At 42.2% G+C, this 26776-nt stretch overlaps 2 protein-coding genes and 1 pseudogene across 3 annotated transcripts; 2 read left to right on the forward strand and 1 right to left on the reverse strand.

Annotated features, from left to right (window-relative positions):
* The first annotated feature begins 205 nt into the window (after positions 1 to 205).
* LOC148715224 (ethylene-responsive transcription factor ERF107-like) lies at positions 206 to 15839 on the forward strand (annotated as a pseudogene).
* Positions 15727 to 18579, forward strand: XTH8 (xyloglucan endotransglucosylase/hydrolase 8). The gene is made up of 4 exons (XM_008804995.4): positions 15727 to 17074; positions 17285 to 17385; positions 17474 to 17676; positions 18068 to 18579. Exons 1-4 carry the CDS (start codon positions 16873 to 16875, stop codon positions 18456 to 18458), a joined length of 897 nt encoding a protein of 298 aa, XP_008803217.1. The 5' UTR covers positions 15727 to 16872; the 3' UTR covers positions 18459 to 18579.
* Positions 18580 to 21484: 2905 nt separating this feature from the next.
* On the reverse strand, positions 21485 to 26486 carry LOC103716824 (protein translation factor SUI1 homolog). Of its 2 annotated transcripts, XM_026808376.4 has the most exons (6): positions 25728 to 25817; positions 23777 to 23828; positions 23409 to 23523; positions 23057 to 23262; positions 22895 to 22948; positions 21485 to 21775 (listed from the first exon to the last, which is right to left on the reverse strand). In XM_026808376.4, exons 3-6 carry the CDS (start codon positions 23443 to 23445, stop codon positions 21731 to 21733), a joined length of 342 nt encoding a protein of 113 aa, XP_026664177.1. In that variant the 5' UTR covers positions 23446 to 23523; positions 23777 to 23828; positions 25728 to 25817; the 3' UTR covers positions 21485 to 21730. The 2 variants fall into 2 exon arrangements, with proteins under 2 accessions (XP_026664177.1, XP_008803218.1); XM_008804996.5 differs by lacking the exon at positions 23777 to 23828 and having other exon boundaries at positions 25728 to 26486.
* Between the last annotated feature and the right edge of the window lie 290 nt (positions 26487 to 26776).

Here is a 26776-nt window from a genome sequence, read left to right on the forward strand (position 1 = left end):
GCTGCCTGAAAATGGAGTTCCTCTGCAAGTGTAAGGACTCTGAAGAGCTTGATCCTCGAGCGGAAGAAAACTTCAAATGCGGGGTATTGTGCTTGTTTTTGCCCGCTTTCTCCAAGAAGAAACAAGTAGAAGCTAGCCGAGATGAGCAAGGAGAGTAGAGAAGCACCGTGTCAATCCCCTCCCCTCTCCCGATCCCTCAAACCCCCTCCCTTACAAATCTCTTTTTATCAATATTGGCTCTTCTATCTTATCTCTCTTCTTGCTTTGCCGGATTCTTATCATGGCGTCCATCGTCGACGATGACTCCACCCTCGACCTGATCCGCGAGCATCTCCTCGGAGACCTACCCCTCTCCCCTCTTCCCCCGCCCTCCGCCCCCCACGGCATCGCCGTCTCCGACTACCTTGACACCACCCAGCCCTTCTCCGGCAGCGGCCGCATCGATCCCTACGGAGTGCTGGAAGCTTACCGCTTCGCCGAGCCGGTCGACCCCATGATCCGGTTCGGCGGCGACTCGCAGCAGGCCTCCGACCTCTGCCTCCCGTCGCTCACCATCTCCCTACCCCCGGTCCGAAAGTTCGAGATCGAGTGGACGGAGGCGGCAGCAGCCGTAGGGCCGGCGGAGCACAACGACGGGCGGCGGTAACGGAGGGTGCGGCAGCGGCCGTGGGGGAAGTTCGCGGCGGAGATCCGGGATCCCAACCGGCGGGGATCCAGGATATGGCTCGGGACTTTCGACACCGCCGTCGAGGCCGCGAAGGCCTACGACCGTGCCGCTTTCCAGATGCGCGGCTTCAAGGCGATCCTCAACTTCCCCAACGAGATCGGCAGCTCCGGCCGCTGCATCCCGCCCCCTCCACCGCCGCTCGCGACGGCGGGGAAGAGGAAGAGGGCGCCGGCCGCGGCGGAGGAGGCGAAGGAAGGTGAGATGAGGCCGATCAAGAAGGAGAGGTCTCCGGAGATGGAGGAGTCGGCGGAGGAGAATATTCCGTCGGTTTGCCCCTTGACGCCGTCGATTTGGAACGGGCGTGCAGCGAGGAGTTCCTCTGCAACGAGGAAACCGTTCTTTTTTCTTTTTTTTTGCAGGGGACAGCAAGGTTTTCTTGGGTATTTTTATATTTTTTTTCCATAAAAACAATTTATGACGACGCTTTAAAGCGTCGCTAATTGAAGCTTTAGCGACGCTTAAAAGCGTCGCTAAAAGTTTTTAGCGACGCTTTTCAAACGCGTCGGTAATTTTTTTTCCACTCCGACATAGCCGACGCTTTGGTGACGCTTTTAAAAGCGTCGGGAAGAAAATTACCGACGCTTATAAGCGTCGGTAAAAGCCTCAAAAAGCGTCGCCAAAGCTCCTTTTTCTTGTAGTGAGAGGAAGAAGTTTCCCACTGCCTGCTGTAGATTTTTGGAGGTGTATCAAGGCTGTGCCAGATTGACAGGTGAGTGGGAGTCATGTACTTTGCACCATGAGCATCCTTAATTCATTTTTATGAATACCGCCAAGTGTGAATTGATTCCACTTGTGCATATTGATTGATATTGTAGTAGATTCCTCTATAATTTTGTTTCTCCATACTTGATTATCTTGTGCACGCATTTGAGGAAACATTGAGAGGAATTACGAGGGGTTGATGAGTAACCAAATTGATTCCGAATTGTGAAATAACTTCTTTTGTAAATTGATTTCATTTCCTCTATTTCAAAGACTTGTGAGTGGTAGCTTTGATTATACTCCTTTATGAGTAATTAAATTGGATCTGAATTGTGAAATAACTTCTTTTGTAAATTGATTTCATTTTCTCTATTTCAAAGACTTGTAGAGCCCTTCTCATGGTATATTGAGTTGCATTGTACTTCCGTGATTCCTCACTCCCAACCCTGATGTTAGTTATAATTGGGTCGTGGCCGAGTGAGTGGTAGTCTTGATTATGCTCCTTTTTAGTAGAGTATTGGGAGGGTGCATTATGGCATTTATGCATGGCTTGGCAGTATCTGCAGGACACCTATAGTCGATGGGGTTGAACATCGGCCTTTGTGCACATAGTAGCCTTCTGGGTGGGCGGAGCCCAGTCCCTTCCTAGGGGGGACACGGCCCTAGGCGTAGGATCGGCCGGTCCTACGACTTATATTCTGCTTGCCGCCGGGCATAGTAAGACCCCGCGAGGTGCAGTATGGCTTTCCGCGGATGTAGAATTTCCGCGAGGTGCCGTTTAGTATGTAGATGTGAGATGGATTTCTGTTCTGGATACTGGCCGGCATTTACATGATTAGTGTGGTGTCTTATCCTGCATATGCATGTGACAGTAGGGAGTTGTTGCTGGTTCGCCTGGGGCGTAAAACCCACCTTCCGACGGCTGTCTAGCATTTACATTATCGATATGGTGTCTTATCCTGCATATGCATGTGACAGTAGGGAGTTGTTGCTGGTTCGCCTGGGGCGTAAAACCCACCTCCCGACAGCTGTCTAGTGATGATTTCAGCATATTGACACCTGATTTGTATGTTCCAGCATTATGATCTGTTGAGCATATTCATGAGTAGCATATATGTTGACTTGATTATTCCATATATGCTTCAGATGAGTTGATATTGTTTGTGGTGATATTGATGACTTACTCCATATTCTCTATGTTGAGATCATGTTCATCTTGTTATTGATCTTGAGATTTCACCTCGAGCCATGATTATATCTGGTCTCATGTGCATAGTACTCTCTACTCCACTCACTGAGTATTTATATACTCACTCTCCAGTTTGGTGTTTTTGTGTAATAACCCCAAATTTTTTTTTTTTTATATATAAAAAGGGATAGAATAGTCCTTTAAAATTGATATAAGGGGTAAAATTGGAAGGAATCAAAAGATAATGGCATAGTTGTAGATGCATTGAAGTGGTAAGGGTAAAATTGGAAGGAATCAAAAGTTAATGGCATAACGGTAGATATGTTGAAGTGTTAGGGGCAAAATGGGAATTTAATAATATTAAACAAAGGGTGAATAGTGTTTTGATGTGATTTAATTGGAGGGTTTGAGCTGGTGAAACCGAGAGAAAGAGGGAGGGGGTTCTCAGACGACACAGAGAGAAAGAAAAAGAGAAGAAGAAGAAGGAAAGGAAGAAAGGAAGAGGAAAGGAAAGGAAGAAAGAAAGAGGAAGGAGATCCCGGTTGCACTTCTAGCTGAAGGGAAAAACGTAGATCTCCTTCCCCTCTACGCAAGGACCTCGATTTCCAAAAAGAAAAAGGTAAATATCCGTCCCTATCTAGTCTTTTGGTGACATTAGGCTATATAAAGGGTGGATATAGTCTAGAGGGGTCGGATAAGGGTTGTAGAGGTGGTTAAAAGAGGAAGAATCGGATTTCGACAAATTTTTCCGGTATTACGGAAAAACTGTGTCGAAGTCTCAACTTCGGCGAATTATTTCGGGGGTCAAACGGCCTCCGATAGTGATGCATATTACTATTCTGGAATCCTCTATGAGTGTAGAATGTTAGGTAAAAATTTCATCAAATTTGAAGTCTGAAAAGTGGATCAAACCCGGGATGAAGTAACCGGCTGTCGGTCCGGGTTACTGTTCATCCGGGTGGAAAATAAGGGATTTCATGCTATAATAGAGTATTAAGCCTAGATCAAGCAAAAAGGGACCTTGTACTCATGCAAAGGAGTCCCTAATACACATAAATGGTGAGTTAATTAATTAAAAAGAAAAAGAAGAAAGAAAAGAAAAGATTTAGGGAACAGGGGAGTTGAATCAATTAAAGTTCCCTATATTATAATTGGCACGTAGATTATAGCCCTTGATACAAGACTAAATGTATTATAAATGCATGTCACAGTTGGGCAAGAAGCTAGGGAACAAGAGGAAGAAGTTCCCCACTGCCTGCTGTAGATTTTTGGAGGCGTATCAGGGCTGTGCCAGATTGACAGGTGAGTGGGAGTCATGTACTTTGCACCATGAGCATTCCTTATTCATTTTCATGAATGTTGCCAAGTGTGACTTGATTCCACCTGAGCCTATTGATTAATTGTTGTTGTAGATTCCTCTATATTTTGTTCTCCATACTTGATTATTCTGTACATGCATTCGAGGGAACATTGAGAGGAATTACGATGGATCTGAATTGGGAAATGACATCTTTTGTAAAGTGATTTCATTTCATCTATTTCAAAGACTTGTGAGTGGGAGCCATGTACTTTGCACCATGAGCATTCTTAATTCATTTTCATGAATATCGCCAAGTGTGAATTGATTCCACTTGTGCATATTGACTGATATTGTAGTAGATTCCTCTATAATCTTGATTCTCCATGCTTGATTATTCTGTACATGCATTTGAGGGAACATTGAGAGGAATTACGAGAGGTTGATGAGTAATCAAATTGATTCCGAATTGTGAAATGATTTCTTTTGTAAATTGATTTCATTTCCTCTATTTCAAAGATTTGTAGAGCCTTTTTAGTGGTATATTGAGTTGTATTGCACTTCCTTGACCCTCACTTCTAACCCTGATGTTAGTTTATGATTGGGTCGGAGTCGAGTGAGTGGTAGTCTTGAACATACTCCTTTTTAGTAGAGTATTGGGAGGGTGCATTATGGCATTTATGCATGGCTTGGCAGTATCTGCAGGACACCTATAGTCGATGGGGGTTGAACATCGGCCTTTGTGCACATAGTAGCCTTCTGGGTGGGCGGAGCCCAGTCCCTTCCTAGGGGGGACACGGCCCTAGGCGTAGGATCGGCCGGTCCTACGACTTATATTCTGCTTGCCGCCGGGCATAGTAAGACCCCGCGAGGTGCAGTATGGCTTTCCGCGGATGTAGAATTCCCGCGAGGTGCCGTTTAGTATGTAGATGTGAGATGGATTTCTGTTCTGGATACTGGCCAGCATTTATATGATCAGTGTGGTGTCTTATCCTGCATATGCATGTGACAGTAGGGAGTTGTTGCTGGTTCGCCTGGGGCGTAAAACCCACCTCCCGATAGCTGTCTAGCATTTATGTTATCGGTATGGTGTCTTATCCTGCATATGCATGTGACAGTAGGGAGTTGTTGCTGGTTCGCCTGGGGCGTAAAACCCACCTCCCGATAGCTGTCTAGCATTTATGTTATCGGTATGGTGTCTTATCCTGCATATGCATGTGACAGTAGGAAGTTGTTGCTGGTTCGCCTGGGGCGTAAAACCCACCTCCCGACAGCTGTCTAGTGATGATTTACATATTGGTGTGGTGTCATATTCGATGTATGCATATGGCAGTAGGGAGTTGTTGCTGGTTCGCCTGGGACGTAAAACCCACCTCCCGATAGCTGTCTTATTGATGATTCAGCCTATTGACACCTGATTTATATGATTCAGTACTATGACCTGTTGAGCATATTCATGAGTAGCATATATGTTTACTTGATTATTCCATATATGCTTCAGATGAGTTGATATTGATTGTGGTGATATTGATGATTTACTCCATATTCTTTATGTTGAGTTCATGTTCATCTTGTTATTGATCTTGAGATTTTACCTCGAGCCATGATTATATCTTGTCTCATGTGCATAGTACTCTCTACTCCACTCACTGAGTATTTATATACTCACTCCCCAGTTTGGTGTTTTTGATTGCAGGGCAGGTATTGTATAGAGAGGAGCAGGATTAGTGGTTGTCTGCTAGCTGTGCCGCTCCATAGTATAGTATAGTATAGTATAGTATAGTATAGTATAGTATAGTATAGTATAATGTAGATAGAGGTTTATATCTTTTGGTGTATTATAAACCTTCTATTGTATATAGTGCATAGTTACAGTCATAGATCCTGTTGTGGATATGGGTTTGACCATGGATGGATTGGGAAGCAGGTATATATATATATATATGTGTGCAGATCAATTGTGTGCCTGTGATAATGTATTGCTATATATTGTCCAGGTTTATTATGTGACAGATTATGTGATTGCTGCTCTGACAGGTAGTGTGTTGTATGTATTGAGATAATCCTGACAGGTCACTATAGGAAAAGTGATCATTTTGTGCATGTATCATGCCAATTTTTTTCAAGATCTATTGATGATTTATAGGTAGTAGGGTTCTACGCGGTGGCTGGTGGCCTTATGCCTACCCGCACCCTAGGACCGTCGCGGCGGGCCGCCGGGAACGGGGCGGGGGTCGTGACAAAGCTTGGTATCAGAGCAAAGGTTAAGAAGAGTCCTGTCAGAGCAATAGGGTGAGTCAGGATTAAGTATAGGATTATACTATGGAGCATAAGGTTTTTCTGTATGTTAATTTATGAGTCATTTACAATTCAGTAAAATATATTATGACTCAGTGTGTAACGACTGCCCTCTCTTTTTAACTCTTTTAGAGACATATAAAAAATACCTCCAAGGAGAGGATCTGCTCGTCCTGGAAGGAGGATGGAGCCAGATATAGCATTGGATGCGGGTTCCGCACATGTCGAGCCCCAAAGAGAAAAATCTCCTCCTGCTGATAGCCGGAGGGTTGATGATCAAGGAGAGGTAGGAAGTAGAGATGCATTAATGGAACAGTTACTGGCGGAGAATCAGGCTCTGAGAGAGCAGATTGCTCGGGGGAAACCTCCTGCCCCGTCAGTAGTATCCATCCCACCTCCTGTACCTGTGCCAAGAAGTTTGGCCAGGCGGGCTCTAGATGATGAGGGGATTACTATACAGGAATTTCTTAGGCTCAGAACCCCAGAGTTTAAGGGGGAAGAAGGTGAAGATCCTTAGAGATTTCTGGAGGAGACTGAAAAGATGATACGGAGACTGCCCTGTTCTGATGCAAGAGCTATAGAACTTGTAGGGCTTACAATGAAGGAAGATGCCTGGGGCTGGTACCAGAGGCACGTGGAGGACAGATTGTACAGTAGGAATCCTCCAACCTGGGAAGAGTTCAGGCAAGCAGTGATGGATGAGTTCTTGTCTCCAGCTGAGAGGCAGAATCGGGCTCTTCAGTTTGAGAGGCTGAAGCAGATGCCCGGAATGAGCGTATCTGAGTACGCTCGTGAGTTCACTAGATTGGGGAAGTATGCTCCTTACATCATCCCCACTGAAGCTGCCAGGATAGAAAGGTTCAGACGAGGTCTGATTTCCCCGCTTTATAATGCAGTACTGGCAGTAGAGGTCCCCACCTTGTCTAGGCTGATAGATAAAGCAAAACAGTGGGAGACCAGAAACAAAGAGGAAAGAGCTGAAAGAGAACAGAGGAAAATGAGTATGGGGAAAGGGCAAAGCAGTAGAGATAGATTTGAGGGAGTAGATCTCTCGGAGGGCCCGATGGAGCAGTCTGTACGCTCAGCTCCACCTGCCCCACGTAAGAGGAAATGGAGGGAAAGAGGTCAATCACAAGATACTTTTCTACCATCAGTACCTCGTCCTCCAGTCACTATGGCCAGAACTGAATCTAGGTTCCAATCATGGCCAGTATGTGGCATATGTGGGAAGCAGCACCCTGGCAGATGCAGAATGGGTCAGGGAGTGTGCTACAGATGTGGACAGCCGGGTCATTTTGTCAGAGAATGCCCGCAGGGTGCCACCCAGCAGTTTGTGCCTTTGGCATCCTATCCTTCTGTGCAGATGGACAGGCCTAGTAGTAGGGAGCCTGTAGGCAGAGGTAGAGGTCAAGCACAAACATCACAGCAGAGTGCTGGACCATCTCAACTGTCAGCTCCAGTAGGCAGAGGGCAAGGAAGGGTGTTCACGGTAAATCCACAGGAGGCACAGACATCGAATGCAGCTATGACAGGTAATTTACTCTTTTAAATTCGAGGACGAATTTTATATAAGGGGGGGAGGATGTAATAACCCCAAATTTTTTTTTTTATATATAAAAAGGGATAGAATAGTCCTTTAAAATTGATATAAGGGGTAAAATTGGAAGGAATCAAAAGATAATGGCATAGTTGTAGATGCATTGAAGTGGTAAGGATAAAATTGGAAGGAATCAAAAGTTAATGGCATAACGGTAGATATGTTGAAGTGTTAGGGGCAAAATGGGAATTTAATAATATTAAACAAAGGGTGAATAGTGTTTTGATGTGATTTAATTGGAGGGTTTGAGCTGGTGAAACCGAGAGAAAGAGGGAGGGGGTTCTCAGACGACACAGAGAGAAAGAAAAAGAGAAGAAGAAGAAGGAAAGGAAGAAAGGAAGAGGAAAGGAAAGGAAGAAAGAAAGAGGAAGGAGATCCCGGTTGCACTTCTAGCTGAAGGGAAAAACGTAGATCTCCTTTCCCTCTACGCAAGGACCTCGATTTCCAAAAAGAAAAAGGTAAATATCCGTCCCTATCTAGTCTTTTGGTGACATTAGGCTATACAAAGGGTGGATATAGTCTAGAGGGGTCGGATAAGGGTTGTAGAGGTGGTTAAAAGAGGAAGAATCGGATTTCGACAAATTTTTCCGGTATTACGGAAAAACTGTGTCGAAGTCTCAACTTCGGCGAATTATTTTGGGGGTCAAACGGCCTCCGATAGTGATGCATATTACTATTCTGGAATTCTCTATGAGTGTAGAATGTTAGGTAAAAATTTCATCAAATTTGAAGTCTGAAAAGTGGATCAAACCCGGGATGAAGTAACCGGCTGTCGGTCCGGGTTACTGTTCATCCGGGTGGAAAATAAGGGATTTCATGCTATAATAGAGTATTAAGCCTAGATCAAGCAAAAAGGGACCTTGTACTCATGCAAAGGAGTCCCTAATACACATAAATGGTGAGTTAATTAATTAAAAAGAAAAAGAAGAAAGAAAAGAAAAGATTTAGGGAACAGGGGAGTTGAATCAATTAAAGTTCCCTATATTATAATTGGCACGTAGATTATAGCCCTTGATACAAGACTAAATGTATTGTAAATGCATGTCACAGTTGGGCAAGAAGCTAGGGAACAAGAGGAAGAAGTTCCCCACTGCCTGCTGTAGATTTTTGGAGGCGTATCAGGGCTGTGCCAGATTGACAGGTGAGTGGGAGTCATGTACTTTGCACCATGAGCATTCCTTATTCATTTTCATGAATGTTGCCAAGTGTGACTTGATTCCACCTGAGCCTATTGATTAATTGTTGTTGTAGATTCCTCTATATTTTGTTCTCCATACTTGATTATTCTGTACATGCATTCGAGGGAACATTGAGAGGAATTACGATGGATCTGAATTGGGAAATGACATCTTTTGTAAAGTGATTTCATTTCATCTATTTCAAAGACTTGTGAGTGGGAGCCATGTACTTTGCACCATGAGCATTCTTAATTCATTTTCATGAATATCGCCAAGTGTGAATTGATTCCACTTGTGCATATTGACTGATATTGTAGTAGATTCCTCTATAATCTTGATTCTCCATGCTTGATTATTCTGTACATGCATTTGAGGGAACATTGAGAGGAATTACGAGAGGTTGATGAGTAATCAAATTGATTCCGAATTGTGAAATGATTTCTTTTGTAAATTGATTTCATTTCCTCTATTTCAAAGATTTGTAGAGCCTTTTTAGTGGTATATTGAGTTGTATTGCACTTCCTTGACCCTCACTTCTAACCCTGATGTTAGTTTATGATTGGGTCGGAGTCGAGTGAGTGGTAGTCTTGAACATACTCCTTTTTAGTAGAGTATTGGGAGGGTGCATTATGGCATTTATGCATGGCTTGGCAGTATCTGCAGGACACCTATAGTCGATGGGGGTTGAACATCGGCCTTTGTGCACATAGTAGCCTTCTGGGTGGGCGGAGCCCAGTCCCTTCCTAGGGGGGACACGGCCCTAGGCGTAGGATCGGCCGGTCCTACGACTTATATTCTGCTTGCCGCCGGGCATAGTAAGACCCCGCGAGGTGCAGTATGGCTTTCCGCGGATGTAGAATTCCCGCGAGGTGCCGTTTAGTATGTAGATGTGAGATGGATTTCTGTTCTGGATACTGGCCAGCATTTATATGATCAGTGTGGTGTCTTATCCTGCATATGCATGTGACAGTAGGGAGTTGTTGCTGGTTCGCCTGGGGCGTAAAACCCACCTCCCGATAGCTGTCTAGCATTTATGTTATCGGTATGGTGTCTTATCCTGCATATGCATGTGACAGTAGGGAGTTGTTGCTGGTTCGCCTGGGGCGTAAAACCCACCTCCCGATAGCTGTCTAGCATTTATGTTATCGGTATGGTGTCTTATCCTGCATATGCATGTGACAGTAGGAAGTTGTTGCTGGTTCGCCTGGGGCGTAAAACCCACCTCCCGACAGCTGTCTAGTGATGATTTACATATTGGTGTGGTGTCATATTCGATGTATGCATATGGCAGTAGGGAGTTGTTGCTGGTTCGCCTGGGGCGTAAAACCCACCTCCCGATAGCTGTCTTATTGATGATTCAGCCTATTGACACCTGATTTATATGATTCAGTACTATGACCTGTTGAGCATATTCATGAGTAGCATATATGTTTACTTGATTATTCCATATATGCTTCAGATGAGTTGATATTGATTGTGGTGATATTGATGATTTACTCCATATTCTTTATGTTGAGTTCATGTTCATCTTGTTATTGATCTTGAGATTTTACCTCGAGCCATGATTATATCTTGTCTCATGTGCATAGTACTCTCTACTCCACTCACTGAGTATTTATATACTCACTCCCCAGTTTGGTGTTTTTGATTGCAGGGCAGGTATTGTATAGAGAGGAGCAGGATTAGTGGTTGCCTGCTAGCTGTGCCGCTCCATAGTATAGTATAGTATAGTATAGTATAGTATAGTATAGTATAGTATAGTATAATGTAGATAGAGGTTTATATCTTTTGGTGTATTATAAACCTTCTATTGTATATAGTGCATAGTTACAGTCATAGATCCTGTTGTGGATATGGGTTTGACCATGGATGGATTGGGAAGCAGGTATATATATATATATATGTGTGCAGATCAATTGTGTGCCTGTGATAATGTATTGCTATATATTGTCCAGGTTTATTATGTGACAGATTATGTGATTGCTGCTCTGACAGGTAGTGTGTTGTATGTATTGAGATAATCCTGACAGGTCACTATAGGAAAAGTGATCATTTTGTGCATGTATCATGCCAATTTTTTTCAAGATCTATTGATGATTTATAGGTAGTAGGGTTCTACGCGGTGGCTGGTGGCCTTATGCCTACCCGCACCCTAGGACCGTCGCGGCGGGCCGCCGGGAACGGGGCGGGGGTCGTGACATTTTGATTGCAGGGCAGGTATTGTATAGAGAAGAGCAGGGTTAGAGATTGCCTGCTAGCTGTGCCGCTCCATAGTATAGTATAGTATAATGTAGATAGAGGTTTATACCCTTTTGGTGTATTATAAACCTTCTGTTGTATATAGTATATATTTACAGTCATAGATCCTGTTGTGGATATGGGTTTGACAATGGATGGAATGGGAACCAGATTTTTATACAGATGAGTTATATGCCTGAGATAATGTATTGATATATATTGTCCAGGTTCATTATGTGACGGATTATGTGATTGCTGCTCTGACAGGTAGTGTGTTGTATGTATTGAGATAATCCTGACAGGTCACTATAGGAAAAGTGATCATTTTGTGCATGCATCATGCCAAATTTTTCAAGATTTATTGATGATTGATAGGTAGTAGGGTTCTACGCGGTGGCTGGTGGCCTTATGCCTACCCGCACCCTAGGACCGTCGCGGCGGCCCGCCGGGAACGGGGCGGGGGTCGTGACACCTAGTCTCTTGGGTACCCCCACCCCTTGGTCATCTCAAAGTGAATTTTGATGGTAGTAGGTCGGCGGACGGGGTGTTAGGAGGAGTTGGCTTTGTTATCAGGGACCATCTCGGCAGTTTGATAGCAGCCGGCGACTGCCGCGCGTCGGGATTTACTGTAGTCGGTGCGGAGCTGCGGGCAGCCTGGGAGGGGATATCCTATGCGAGGCGGGTACTTCGTGCTGAGCACATATGCCTTGAGGGAGACTCCTCTGTGGTGATAGAGTGGATTCGGGGAGTGGACAGATATGGAGATGATCATCCTCTCATCCGTGAGATTCAGAGATTGGCTCAGGAGTCGACTGTTTTCCAGGCTTCACATGTTTTTCGGAAGGCGAACAGTGCAACAGACTGGGTCGCCTCATTTGCCGCTCGGCACTCCGGAGAGGTCATTTGGACATCGTTAGGAGATATTTCTCCCACCTTGCACTCTTTACTTTATTTTGATATGGCTGGATGTACTCAACTTAGAGCTATATGAATTGCCGTTTTCACAAAAAAAAAAAAAAAAAAAAAAAAACCTCTGCTCGTCTCTTTTACCATAGCGCTTCACGTGAATAATTCGAGTTAGGGCACTTTCAAAGAAACGCCTCAAGGCCTCTCGTCCAAAACCAAAAGTCGCCTCTCTCTCTCTCTCTCTCTCTCTCTCACTCATAAAAGGGAAGTCATTTAAAGAAAACTCTCCAAAAGACTCACAAAAAAGCACTGAACTGGGATGCCTCACGTGAAACTCTAAAAGGACGTCTCTCTCTTTTTTTTTTTTTTTTTTTTTTTTTTGCTAAAGAAAAGGGATAGGGGGAGGAAAGGACAAGCCCACCCCCGCGTAGCAGCCCCCACTGGGCCCCCGCCCCGCCAGGAGAATGTTCGATGCGGGCAGAAATGGCCGTGTGTTGGGCACCCCGACCGGTTTTACTCATACCCTCCCCACCCGTGGGCCCGGCTCAGCTACTCCTCTGAGCTCTGGCTCGAGTCCCACGTGTGAGTACGTCACACCCGGCACCACCCCGGCTACTAGCGGTTCAAGAGCGGTCCTACACCACAAGTCCAAGCAGTGGCCAAAGTAGTGAGCTTCGGTCCACAATTTAATCGTCGCCGCAGCGATTCGAACTTGAGACCTTGTGGTTAGAATTGCTGCCCAGTACCACTAGGCTACCACCTTGGTGGCGTCTCTCTCTTTAAAAAAAAATAAAATCACACTTACTTAAGCCTTTTTTGTTTTTTTTGATTTTTTTTATGAATAATCTTCTCAAAATTCAAATTACATAAATACCTACTTAAAATTAATATTTATTTCCGTACCTTCATAAAATACTATTTTTGCACAAATACTCTTAATATAACGGATCTTCCAACAACGTTAATAAAAATCATATTTATTTTAATTAAAAATAAAATAAAATTTTAAAATTATTTTTTTTATCCTTCAGTCTTACAAATGTTTTTTTTTACTTATCTACATATTAAGAATATTTTGTTATTTTAATTTAAAAATCGTTAATTTTTTAACGGCGTTAGATGATGTAGTTACATATGCAGAAGCAAAAATAAAAAAATAAAATAACAAAACAAATATTTTTGAAAGTATACATATAAATATTAATTTTAAAAAATATTAATATAAAATTTGATATTTTAAAGAATATTCTTGTCCTCTTTCCTTTTCTTTTTTTTTTTTTTTTTTTCACTGATCCAGCACACCTCGTGGACACGCTGTGGCAAGCTAATAATGCTTTATATTAAAAGCTGCCAACCTCACTGCAAGACGATGACATCTAGTTCCGATAGTACAAAGACTTCTTCCCCGTGTCATTGGGTGACTTCTCCCACTCGTGACGGACTTTTTACGCTCAAACAAAACCATCTATTCTCCCAGGGACAACAATGGAATAGCCCGGATTAAACTAGAAATAGGATCTGAGTTCAGCTATGACAAGCAATGGACTCCCAGCAGAAGCAGTTGAACAAAAGCGATCGAGCAGAAAAAGTTTAATTTTTCAAATTCGGATATGTAGAGGAGCATGGAACACTGTAGTTATGATCTTGAGGAATTGATGTCATTGGGAAACGTAATGATAGAAAAGCCATCCACCCGCTATATCCTGCACTTAAAAAGAACTTGATGCTGCAAACCAAGCATTGAACTGCCCCCAAGGTCGATTTCAGGCTCGGCTCTGACAGTACTCCACTGTCCGCTGGAAAAAGCACTCCCACCAGCGGCACTCCTTTTCATGGCTAAATCTAGGACAGTCCAACTTTTCGAGTGAAATCTTCAGCAATGCCGCCCAAGCTCTCCCAAAGTTTTAACAAAATTTTGAAGAGCCTTTCGGCATGATCATAAGGCCTGGATTCGAATCTGAATGACAGCAATTCGGGGATAAGTTATTGCACTCCATAATTAATTTTGGAATAAGATTGGTAATGGATAAATCATTTTTATCCCTACTTATGTTTATTTTATACCATACTGTCATTGAATTATATTGGTTAGTTGTCGATTAAAGACAAATCTAGTCATCTCTTTTTTATTTTTTTGGTGCTAATGAGTGATACTTCTGATCATTTTAACAATATAGATGGGATAAATATGGGGATAGGGTATTTATCCCTTCGTTATCTATAATATACAAAAATGATAAATTTTGAAAACTTTCATCTATCATTTTCTATGTCTAGAAAATCCTTGTAAATCTTTTTCAAAAACGTATTTTTTAACCCGATTACTTTGTGACTTACGGTAACTACCGTATATGCTTTCTCTCCCTCCCTAATCAAATTAGAACCCTTCTATAAAACTCTCAAAAAGATTGGATTTTTTCCCTTTCTAATTTGACTGAACAAATTCTAACCTATCACTTGCTTCTCCTCTCTTTTCCCTCAAACGTACCTGATTATAGCTGTAACATCAAAACCGTCATTCACACATTGAGGCATGCATGATTATATAATTTAAATTATCTACTTATAGGGCACTACTTTTTGTAAAAAAAATTATTATTTTTTTATTTTTTTACAAATTCTTTATAAATAATTACTGTAAACTTTATTTTTTTAATAAAAGCCAGATTTCTTTGCTTCTCGCTTTATCAAAAAAAAGATATATAATTTAATTTTTTAAAAAATATCCTAAGGTTTGGCCAGACTTGAGCTCCGCATTCTTCATCAGAACTAGATTTTATGGTCCACGTATAACCCAACCTAATCCTACATAATAATGTTGCATTTGGTTCAGGAATAAGAAAACTACGAATAGCAAAAGCTATTCCTATGGAAATAATTATGCTGAGTTATGCCAATTTTTTTTTGGGTACCATTTGTGAATATCCAATAGTACTTTTTTGAAAGAATTGTTGAATGATGACTTTTGTTCATAAAAAATAAAAAGTAGGTATAAATGGTGTCCTTGTGCCAAAAAAAAAAAAACAGCTTGTGCAACTCCCATTGAGGCAGACATACCCGTCCTTAGAGAGTACGAGCGAGATAGCAATGTCCTAATTATGCCTTATGCCTCCAATCTCGAGTGATGAAAAAGTAATTTTTTTATATCCTGTATAAACTTTTTTTTATAAAATATAGAAATTTTCTTTAACATATGAAAGCTATTTTTACGGGTTTCTTAAAATAATTAGGTGTAAAATACGTAAAATATATATTTATGCATGCATGATAGTTGTTGGGTAGATTGTTGGATTTGGTTGAGACCGGTTATGTTTTATCTAAAGCCAGACCTGGATCCGTAGCTTTTTTTTACGGGTTTATCTTTCTACTCGTATCAATGTAAAAGTTTACAGTCTTGATTGGATTTTGGTTGGGTTCAGAGGTTAGAATTCATAAGAAGAGTGGGCATTATTGCTATTGGGAAGGTAGGAATGCTGAGAAGCGTGTCATCCAACTTTACGTTAATGCTAAGAAGCTTTGTTAGAAGCTTTGTGCAAGACATTTACAACCTTCCTTTTTTTTCCCGGCCATAAGTCCTTTTTTTATTGCTTGCAGAACCAAATCTACCTACGCTACTTCAAGAGATTCTAGGAGCTTTTCCACAGAGGCCTTCAGAAATTTTGTCAAACTTTCCTGACAACCCAAAGTACAGAGCTGGCTTTGGCTGATACACTGTATCTTACCCAGGCAAAAAAGCATTCCGTTTACAATGCACCACATTATTGGTTTATTTGCTAAAAATCTTTTGCTCAAATCTCGATCTATTCATCTCATTTGTAATGCCTTCTTTTTTCACTCCATGCCACTGAAGATTTTACTGAATTATTAAAGCATTCAATCTTTTTGTTCTATAATCCTCAAACATAACACACTTAACATAGAACTCAGATTGCAAAGTGAAACAAGCTTTTCCTTCCACGTTCAACATGTGAAATGGAAGAGGCTTTACACTATATTTTAACCTGAAAATAGGTCTGTAAGTCTTCTTTCTCTGTGTCGGCAGAGCACCTACAAGGAAACGCACTTGTATTGGCGATTTGAGAAGAGCAACGGGGCCAAAAGCAGACCAATTCACAGCATCACATCATATGGGAGCACGTCAGATACTCACTTTAAAACTGAAAAGAATCAGTTCCTAACCTTTTGCTTTACCCAATTCAAATTCAGATTTCACGCGCAAGAACAGCTCTAAGGACAGCCCTTAACAGTGGCTTCCCGTGACCCAAGGGAAATACTTTTGCGTGGCCCAAAGGAACCTTCCCATTATTTAACAGCCAATCATTCATATTATACACGGGACATGCAGCCCCCACTTGCAACTGTCTGTTTTTGACCCAAGCTCAAAGGCCAGCCCAAGGCAGCCTGGATTTCTGTATTCTTGACAACGAAATCGAGCACTTCACTGCGAGTCTTCCACACCGAAATGGAGCTCAATTGTAGCTGAGGGAACAGTCTTGAAAGCCATCAGTTTCATTGCATGTTCATGGCCAGTTTCATAGTATACAACTTAGCCTGGTGTGGTGGATGCACACCTAACAATGTATTTTTTTGAAGGACCGGATCTGGCGTGATAAGCTTAGCATTGTATAATTGTGGGTCACACGGAATGTGAGAGGAATCAAAGCTGCTGCTATAAGCTTCGGTGCGTTGTACGCTCTGGGACTCCATCTCTCCTTCTTCCCTTGCTTCCAAGGAGCAAATATGGGGGGGGCATGGCTTTCTTCTTCATGGCTGCTGCTTCTATGCTTTGCAAGCTCCATGAGTCGTTCATGGGCAGCTCCGGCGAAGAACCCGCCGACCTCTTCTTCCTTCAAGGATAACTTCCACATAATGTGGGCGGAAGACCATTTCAAGACATCGCCTGATGGGCAAGTGTGGTACCTCTTTTTGGACAAGAAAACAGGTGACAGCACTTCTTAAACTTTTAGCAGCATTCTTGCATGATGTTCTTCGGTTGATAACATTCCTATTTTCCTGCTCTAAATCTAGCAATAAGAAATTGAAGATTAGAGCAGGAAACATATGATACTGCAATCAATCTTTTTTATGCACGTATCTTTCATTTTTTTTTTTTTTTGAATTCTAATGAGAAGAACACAAAAATGGACGATAGGTTGCGGGTTCCAAACACGTCAGAGATTCAGATTTGGGTGGTTCAGCATGAAGCTGAAGTTGGTCGGCGGCGACTCGGCTGGAGTTGTCACGGCTTATTATGTATGTGGCATATAGATGAGATACAGATGGCAGTATCTTTGAAGGATTTGGATTGGATTTATTAGATCTTTGTGTTTGATGATTGCAGATGTGTTCGGACCTGGGAGCAGGGCCGGACAGAGATGAGTTGGATTTTGAGTTCTTGGGGAACAGGACTGGGCAGCCATACACCATTCAGACCAATGTGTACAAGAGTGGGATCGGTGGGAGGGAGATGAGGCACATCCTGTGGTTTGATCCCACTGAAGACTTCCACACCTATTCCATCCTTTGGAATAGCCACCACATCGTGTGAGTATTCCCTTCAAAAATTCTCCCTCAGCTCCCTCGTTAGCACCACTTCGAGATCCAGGCAAGCCTAAGGTAGATTGAAATAAGCAATAACTCCAAACAAAGTCCAACTTGACCCCAAGCACCAGATTTAAATGCTAGGACCAAGTTTACTAAAGGAAAAGATGGCAAGCTTTGGATCTCGAACCTAGTAGAATATATATAGAATTTGCATCCAACTTGATCAGATTAGATCTGCTGAACTTAGTAAGTTCTTTGATACACAAAGGCCTGTTTGAAGTCGAGACCAATTTCATCAGACAAACCAAGTCATGGACCTCAGTACCAAAGTTTTCTATCACTAGTTCAAGTTAAACATGCCTACAAACATCTCAATGCAACTCTGCTGCAGGTTCTTTGTGGACAGAGTTCCCATTAGAGTTCACAAGAACTCCGGCAAGCCAAATAACTATTTCCCAAACGAGAAGCCGATGTATATGTTCTCAAGCATCTGGAATGCTGATGACTGGGCGACGAGGGGAGGCCTCGAGAAGACCGATTGGAAGAATGCGCCCTTCGTGTCCTCCTACAAGGACTTCCATGCTGATGGTTGCCCATGGGAGGATCCCTACCCGGCCTGCGTCTCCACCACCACGGAGCATTGGTGGGACCAGTATGAGGCGTGGAGCCTCACAGACAACCAGCTTGAGGATTTTGGCTGGGTTGGGAGGAACCTCGTCATATACGACTACTGCACAGACAAAGAACGATATCCCACGCTGCCAGAGGAGTGCAATATATAAGAAGCTCTCTCCAACGCATCAAGAGAGAAAATGGTTTTGTTTCCTTGCAACAAATCCTGAGCATGCTGCAGATGATAATATGATCACATTATTTAAGAGAATGATGCATAACATTCATTCATTTGTTTGTGTATTTACTTTTCATTATCAGAAACCAACTTAATTTTTTATCTGAGACAACCAGCTATGCAGGTATGGCAAGGATTACGAGAAAATGAACTGATACGGTCTTTAGATTTCGAGTTGCAATATAACTTCTTTTTTTTTTAAAGTAAACAGTTTAGTGATCCTTTAAATAGTAATTAAGTTAAAAGAGGCTTTCATCACTTACAATTTTATGTTTTTGTACACCAAAGGTTCATATCTGATAGTCCTCTCTGAAAAACTAACATAAATTTATACTGTTGTACATTAAAGGTTCTTATATGAGGATTCATTGGGTTGTGGGTAGTCTAGTATAGGCAAAAATCCTATGTTACAAAAAAATAATGAAAGAGATGGAAAAATAAATTATAAACTACATACTTATCACTATCATCCTTAACGGAAATACTTTCATTTTTTTTATTGAAACCCACAGGATACCTCTTTTTAATATTGTCAATCTCCCAACAATCCCAACTCAAAACATATCGCCAGCTAACCATTTTCAATAAATCTCTTTCATTGAAAATGCTAAAATTTATTTATAATAAAAATAAATTTTATAATATATATATAATTAATTTAAAAATATTTATTAACTTATATAAATATAATTAAACAATATTGACGGCGTTCATGTAATTGCATACCAAAAAATAAACTGAAAAAAATATTAATTAAATTATTCATTTAAAAGCATTCTTGAAAATTTGATTATCTCCAATCCAACATAATAGTCTGATACTATTTTTTAAAATAATTTTTTACAAACACAATATAATAAAATATATTTTCTTTTTCATTACCTTTTTAAATAATTAATTTTTAGGAATCTTTAAGTTAATTTACCTGGTGATCTAACAACATATCCCCCAACCAATCGAGCGTCGAGAATCCTCTCTGAAAAACTATCTTAGGACCATAAATTACAGAAGTTGGCATAAAATTTCCAACAAAAATGATCAAGCGAAAGTCTATAAATTTTCAGTGAGCCCTAACATACAGATTTTGTTATTCTCAACACCATCATCAGATTACGGACATAGACACCAAAAAAGACATCTTGAACTAAATTACTTCGCCACCTTCCAGCATTTGGTATTCAACTGGGTATTGCAAGTGCTTGAATTTTTTTCCCCTTTTCCCCTCTATATCACACACAAATCTATCGGGATCAAGACAGGGACTTGGACACCTGTAACACCTCTTACAGAGCCAGGGGGCGTCCAAACCAGACCGAAGTTAGTGGTCAAGCGCTCTTGGTCTAGGTTCCATAACAGGTGCTCCTCTATACCGTCGGGAGCAGCTAAACTATTCGGCCCTTTACATTTGGCTGTTTTCTAGGGGTGGCAATCGGATCGAGTCGGACATAAACGGGTCGGGTCAGATATTAAACGGGTCAGAAAAATATAAATCTGAACCCGACCTGTTTATTAAACAGGTTAGAAATTACAAATCTGAATCCGACCTGTTTATTAAACAGGTAACCCGACCCGACCCGTTTAACCTGTTTAATAAACAGGTCGATTAAACAGGTCGGATTTGCCCTTCTAACCTGTTTAACCAAATAGAGAGAGAGAGAGAGAGAGCTGGGAGGGTGGGCCGGTCACCCGCTCACCCTATCGTCGATCTCGACAGACACGGCTGCCGGTGGGGTTGCCTCTGGCGAGAGAGAGAGAGAGGTGGGGCCGTGGACGGTTCGATGGAGAGGTTGGGCCGTGGGGGGTTCGACGGAGAGAGAGAGAGAGAGGTGGGAGGTGGGAGGTTCGACGAAGAGGTGGGGCTGTGGGGGGTTCGACGGAGAGGTTGGGCCGTGGGGGGTTCGACGGAGAGAGAGAGAGAGAGAGAGAGAGGTGGGGGGTTCGATGGAGAGGTGGGGCCGTGGGGGGTTCGACGGAGAGAGAGAGAGGTGGGGGGTTCGACGGAGAGGTGGAGGGTTCGACGGAGAGAGAGAGGTGCCGGCTTCGATAGATCAGGCCTGCCTCAGGGATTAGGGCTTGAGGAGGATGGACTGGTGGTGGTGGCGCCGGAGGAGGGTTTGGTGGTGGGGTTTGTGGGGTGGGGGGAGGATAGAGGGAGTGAGGCATACCGATTGAGAGGGCGCCTCTGAAGTCATCGGCGACGAGGTCGGGGGCGGCGATCCTTGGATCTCAGCGGAGAGGGTGAGGCCGAGATCGACGACAGCGGAGATGGAAAGCTCGAGGTCGGCAAGTCAGCGATTCGAGCAAGGTCTGCCGCCACCGCCGACGGAGCAATGGCCTTCTTTCCCATCTCTTCCTCTCTCCACTCCCTTGATGTGCAATCCTTGACCTTCCGAGGACTTGAGCGCGGTTGCGGCTCTGCGAGGGTCTTGAGGGAAGACGGGAGCGAAGACGGGAGAGGAACAGTGAGGGAACTAGGGAAGAGGGATCGTATTCGTGTGAAATCGGGCTGAGGCCATGTGCATACGGCCCATGTGCGCGTGCGGCAGAAAGTTGGGCCGGCCTGGGCATTGTCTCCTGGCCTTTTATCTACCAGCCCAACAATTAAACAGGTTATACGGGTTAAACGGGTTGGACGTCTAAAACCCGTATCCGACCCAATTAATAAACAGGTTAAACGGATCAACCTGTTTACGACCCGAACCTGTTTAGGCCAAACCCAAACCTGTTTATGGCGGGTCGAACACGGGTCGGGTTGGCAGGTCGGGTCATATTTTGCCACCCCTACTGTTTTCCGGTCATTCCCTCAAGTAGAGACTCGGCTTTCAGCACTTCCCCTCGTCCCTCTCTCCCTTGAATGACGTCCGGACAATGCCAATTGGCCAACTGCTGGTTTTCTCGATGACTAGATGAAAATGGAAATGCTCTAGAGCAAGGAAGCACGTAAAGTAAAATACCAAGTACCCAAACTACAAGTTCTGTCATTCAAACTCAAACAAGCTGACTTCAAACTGTCGTTAATAACAAAAAACACCACATAGCATACGTCCTCAGTCCAAGACAGGTCACAGAAACAAGGCAACTGAAGAAGTGTTCCCATAGTCTCACAGGACAGATTATATCAAGCATGAAGAGAAATAGCTAAGAAGATAATATTATGTCCAACTGCCGTCTAGTAACACTGTTGTTGCCTTGATTTGCAGCTACTCAGAAACCATGTATCTTAATGTGCTCTTTCTTTACGATGCCGGCCTGCACCACAAGTAAAGCATTACATGTCATTAGCAGGCATAAATAAAACTTAGAACAGCCAGCATGCTCTTCATCACAAGCCATCATACACAGAAATAACAAGCACACTTGGGCTCGTCGAGAACAGTAGCGACAGAAAAGGGAGGCATTATGAAACCCGACCCATCTATCTGAAACGAAGGGATCAGGGAAGACAAATGGGTTAGATCTGGTTTATCTCAGAACAACCCAGTTACAATTGGGTCCCAGCCTTCTGCATAAACAGGTTTTCCCAAGCCTTCTGCACAGACAGGTTCCAGTGGCTTGATAAATTCTGAAACCTAATTCCAGTTCCCATGGGGTAGCGGAAAGATTCCAGTTGGCCGCAAGGCTAATCAAGACACCGTTCAATATTCTCTAGTCACTTGAACCAAGTATAACAAATTCAACATTTTTGTCTGGCCTCCTGCAGTCACAGGTTCCATAGGCTTGATAAATTTGTAAAACCTAATTTTAGAGCCCTGTAATGGTGGAAACATAGCGGTTGTCCAACATTCTCTAACCACCTGAATCTAGCATAACAAATTCAAGATTTGGCTGGCCTCCTACACTAACAGGTAAAATGGGCTTTGATAAATTCTTAATCAAACTCAGCTACCCTGGGATGGTGGAAAGATTGCAGTTGCCCACAAAGTTAATCAAGACTTTGTCGAATATTCTCCGACCACTTGGAAAATTCAATATTTACCGCATTTTCTTCATCACATTTACTCTCCCCTCCCTCTCTGAAGACCAATCCTAACTCCCTTCCTTGTGTTCTTATTTCTTTTTTGTTTTATTTTTAAATATGACTAACGAGGGATGCTTTTTTTGTGTTGGGGAATTAGGTGCAGTTCTATATTAACATAATTTGGTTCGGTCTTGCAGTCCTTATCAACCTGATTGTCCACCCCAAATTTGACCTGACTCAAAAAAATGACCCAGCCCCACCAATTGCCACCCTAAGCCTCATCAACCATATTAATGATGCTGAAAGTTTCCATGAGCGACCGTTGCAGAGATTACCAATTTCTATTCGGAGCCTAGAGAACTCACGATAGGAAATCACTTCCCATAAAAGAAACATGGCAAAAAGAATACCTGAACTAGGAAAGTGGCCACATTCTTCCGTTGGTCACCTTGAAGTTGAATGACCTGCAAACCACAATGCATTCGAGGATGAAACAGAGGTAATAACATGTGCACTACAAATTTATCCAGATTTCTTGCAATGTGAGCATCTAAATACATGCAATATCATACCTGGCCCAGCTCTGGGTCCTGGACAACAGTACCATTGCAGCAGAACTCCTTCTTGAGATCCTTCAAGATCTTGTTATAGCTAAATTCCTTTTTCAATCCTTGCACGGTGGTCAGACTCTTCCTGCCGTTGCGCTGCTGTATGCGCACATGCACATACTCTTTTGCTCCAGCACCAGAGTCCTCAGCATTTGCCTCAGCAAACGGATCTGCGCCCAAAAGAAATCAGGGCACTAAAAGATTCAGAAAGTAGTATATCATGCTTTCATATAATAAATGTTTTGCTACAAAGAGATTGTGAATGCAAGCAAACGATCAAACATATATACACAAAGTCAAGAACATGCAAACATACCAAATGTAGTTGGAATCTGGACGTCAAGATCAGACATGAACACTTGACGGTTGAAAATCGACAGAGATCAAACAAACAGATGACTACTACCTGCTTTTAGAAAGCTATGCTCAAGCTGAAAGCCACAAGACATGAGTTTGTTAGATTTCAGTGGACAAATAAGGCAAAAAAATGTAATTCATAACAACCAGCAAACGATCATATCATCTGTTCAGCGACTCTACCAAAAGCAAACAAACAGATCTCATTGAAGGCGAATGAAGTATAAAATCAGCATGGTGTTTTCTCAGCAACAGCACAACTATCATTATTTCTAAATTATTAAAAAAAATACATATCTAGTTAAAATTATGTCCCAAGATTTTTACCATAATATCCGCAATTTCCTTTAAAAGTTTAAGAGGCAATTAACTCCAGCCTCTGCAATGAAAAGACCTTATGCATTTAAGCAGAGTGACATTTCAATGTATTAGCCCATAAATCATATAAGTTAACAGAAGGATGACAAATATATACATGCATTATATGTACATAAATATAAGTAAATTTATATGTATATCCATTCAGTTATATTATCATTCAAATGACTAAATGTTATCCATACGATCTTACACACTATATAGTCTCAACATATCCTACGGAAGGACGCACACAAAATACCAAGCAGATAATTAAAAATGAAAAGAGAAGATTATATATATCCAGAATCAACAGCATGAATCCATGAAACACGCCAGAGGCAGAACCACACTTGTACAATAACAAATGAAGCAAATAACCTCTGAACTTGATCACTCAAAAGGGTCAAACAAATGCATGGAAGTTTATCGAGTCAAGGAACTGTAGATTCCACTAGACTATTTTATTAGCCTAACCTGGAATATGTAACATTCAATGCCCAAATTTTTATTCATCAGTAAGGTTGCATCAGCATTGGCAAAGGACAAGCAAACTTATCTCGTCACCTGAAGGTTGAAGCTCCTTGCATTGTGCAAGACCAAACTAGGACATTGCCACAATCTCACCCAATTGACCAAGATTGAACATGCACGACTCCACTAAATTAATTTCTTTAAGATCTTAACTCTTTACATCTAGACTAAATGAATGGTATAAATCCAAATCAACTTTTGACCCCCCAAAACGTTATCACCATGTTTAATCCTGTCCTAACATGATCCTTTTCATGAAAATACCCATAAAAATTCTGATCAAATTTGAATCCACTAGATCAGATTAGCACCATTAATTATTATGGATCTTAGACCAAACCAAAAAAGTCTTGACAACAATAGACCAACACAGATCACAGAACAAGACTCAATAAGCTTTCAAAGCTTGGTCTATAAAATCTAGCATATTATTGCAGTAAAACAATTTCTTTTGCACCCATCAGTATCTGAAAGAACAGCAGGCATGGACAGATACAGCTTAGAAAAAAAGGTTGGGATCAGAAATAACTGAAGCCAAACTCCTAAAGGTTACAACAGATCTACATAGATTATTCAATATATAACAAGCTTATAAGCGCAAACAAGTGAACAAACAAAATCATAATAAGCATAGGATTTCTCCTACACAGAGCACCCCATCCCCCCCATCCACCCCTTCTCCAACACACACACACAAAAAAAAGGAACAAAGCCACCATATATTTCAAAGATGATGGAAGAGAACCACCATCAAAATGGATGTTAAGCCAGGATCAGATACTTTTGTTAAATTAAAACCCCTATTTTTCATGGAAAACGAATATGACCTTCACATACACCCCTCTGGACTTGTAATCCTTTTTTAACCTTCCCTGATAAAGATATCATCTTGCGTCTAGATTTAGAACACAAACAGATCACGCTATGATATACAGTAAATATCATGCCAACGATGAACAAAAAAATTGAAGGAAAAAGAACCAAGATGTACCGATTTCTCAGCATAAACCAAGGAAAAAAAGCCTTCTTTTCAAGAAAGTCTTGCAATTATACATATCAGAGAACAAAGACGAGGGGAAAACAAAGAGATCTTGAATAACCCTCAACACAAACCCGTAATAATCATCAAGAAGCCCTGACTTTCAAGAACTCTCCACCAGTAATCCACGCAGAGACCATCAAGAACCAGATCTCAATATCGCCAACAAGAACAGAACCGACAACCAAAGAATTCACCAAAGAATACGAAAAAAGATACAAAAAACCCCTTATCAGCTCCAAATCAAAAAGAGTGAAGAAGAAAACCCTAAGATCATCCAAGAACTAAACGAATACCCAAAAAAAAAAACGAAAACACGACAGAAAAACGAAGAAGAACCTTTCTTACCTCGCCGGATACGAGGATTTGGTCTCACGTCGTCGAGATCCCCAAATCGCTCGCACGTCGCACGGGAGATCTGCTCTCGGTCTTCTTTATGAGCTCCTCCGTCGGGCCTCAGTTCCCTATTTATAGACGAAGATTTAAAAAAAAAAAATCTTAATTCCTGGGGTCTTCTTTTTCTCTCTCTTTCTGACCACAGAGCCTTTTATTCGTCCGGTTAAACTCTCCATATCCCATCCAACCGCCCGCATAAGAATCCTATACGAGAAGGCCAATCTAAGGTCAACGTTCTCTACAAGTGGTAGGTTGCTAATCATAAAGCTAAGCGCATACAAATAAGTACGGACGTCTCGCGATAGGACCTTCTAGATGCTGTCCGGTAGTTGGCGTCCGCTGGCGGTGGTAGGAGGGTGCGGACGGCTGCGATTGCTGGGTGGGTGCTTTGGGATTCGGGAGTTGAGGTCGGTTTCGGGGATCTCGCGCGGTGGGGGCTGTCCGTTTGCCCACATCACGCGTGGGAATCGAATTCGTGGGGACCTGCGGGCTTGGCGCTGGAGCGACGCGATTCCCGCACCCATTATGGTGGACCCCTTATCGGGATTCGGATTAGCTGGATGGTGCACAACGCGCAACAGCCAAAACCAGCGGCAGCGAGCCCGTTAGTTGATTCTGGTTTGATTTTACCGGTCCTTCGTCCGAGGATTACTGCAGATTAACAGCTTAATTGAAGTCGTGAACTGGAATCCAACCCAACTCACCTACCTCGTAGCCTGCTTTATGCGAGATAAAAAAACCAATACCAATCAGGAAAGGTGACGCCATATTGCAACAAAAAACTACGCAACAAGGTGATAATTTAACAATAATATAATATAAACTATGGTAAAGATTTTCTCTACTTTAAAAAGACCACGATAAGATACGGAGTTTAAAAAATAGCAAAGAGTTAGTGTAGGTAAAGTTCCGTTAAACATCATGTCATTGTAAAGGATAAGTAAAGTTAGTGTAAGTAAAGTTTGCAAAATTTGTGAAACATCATGTCATTGATAAACTTT

This window comes from Phoenix dactylifera, chromosome 1 (genome assembly GCF_051530095.1).
Source record: "Phoenix dactylifera cultivar Ajwa chromosome 1, Ajwa_hap1_PhDact_Kaust_v1.1, whole genome shotgun sequence".
Lineage (NCBI taxonomy): Eukaryota > Viridiplantae > Streptophyta > Magnoliopsida > Arecales > Arecaceae > Phoenix > Phoenix dactylifera.

What these genes read in the sequence shown, in the direction of transcription:
- XTH8 (XM_008804995.4), top strand. Translation starts at nt 16,873, where the DNA reads ATGGGGGGGGCATGGCTTTCTTCTTCATGGCTGCTGCTTCTATGCTTT. An exon ending in CTTTTTGGACAAGAAAACAG is followed by an intron (nt 17,075 to 17,284) that starts GTGACAGCACTT and finishes AATGGACGATAG; the next exon opens with GTTGCGGGTTCCAAACACGT. An exon ending in GAGTTGTCACGGCTTATTAT is followed by an intron (nt 17,386 to 17,473) that starts GTATGTGGCATA and finishes TGATGATTGCAG; the next exon opens with ATGTGTTCGGACCTGGGAGC.
- LOC103716824 (XM_008804996.5), bottom strand. Translation starts at nt 23,445, where the DNA reads ATGTCTGATCTTGACGTCCAGATTCCAACTACATTTG. An exon ending in CCAGATTCCAACTACATTTG is followed by an intron (nt 23,263 to 23,408) that starts GTATGTTTGCAT and finishes TTTTGGGCGCAG; the next exon opens with ATCCGTTTGCTGAGGCAAAT. An exon ending in TGGCCACTTTCCTAGTTCAG is followed by an intron (nt 21,776 to 22,894) that starts GTATTCTTTTTG and finishes CTTGTGGTGCAG; the next exon opens with GCCGGCATCGTAAAGAAAGA.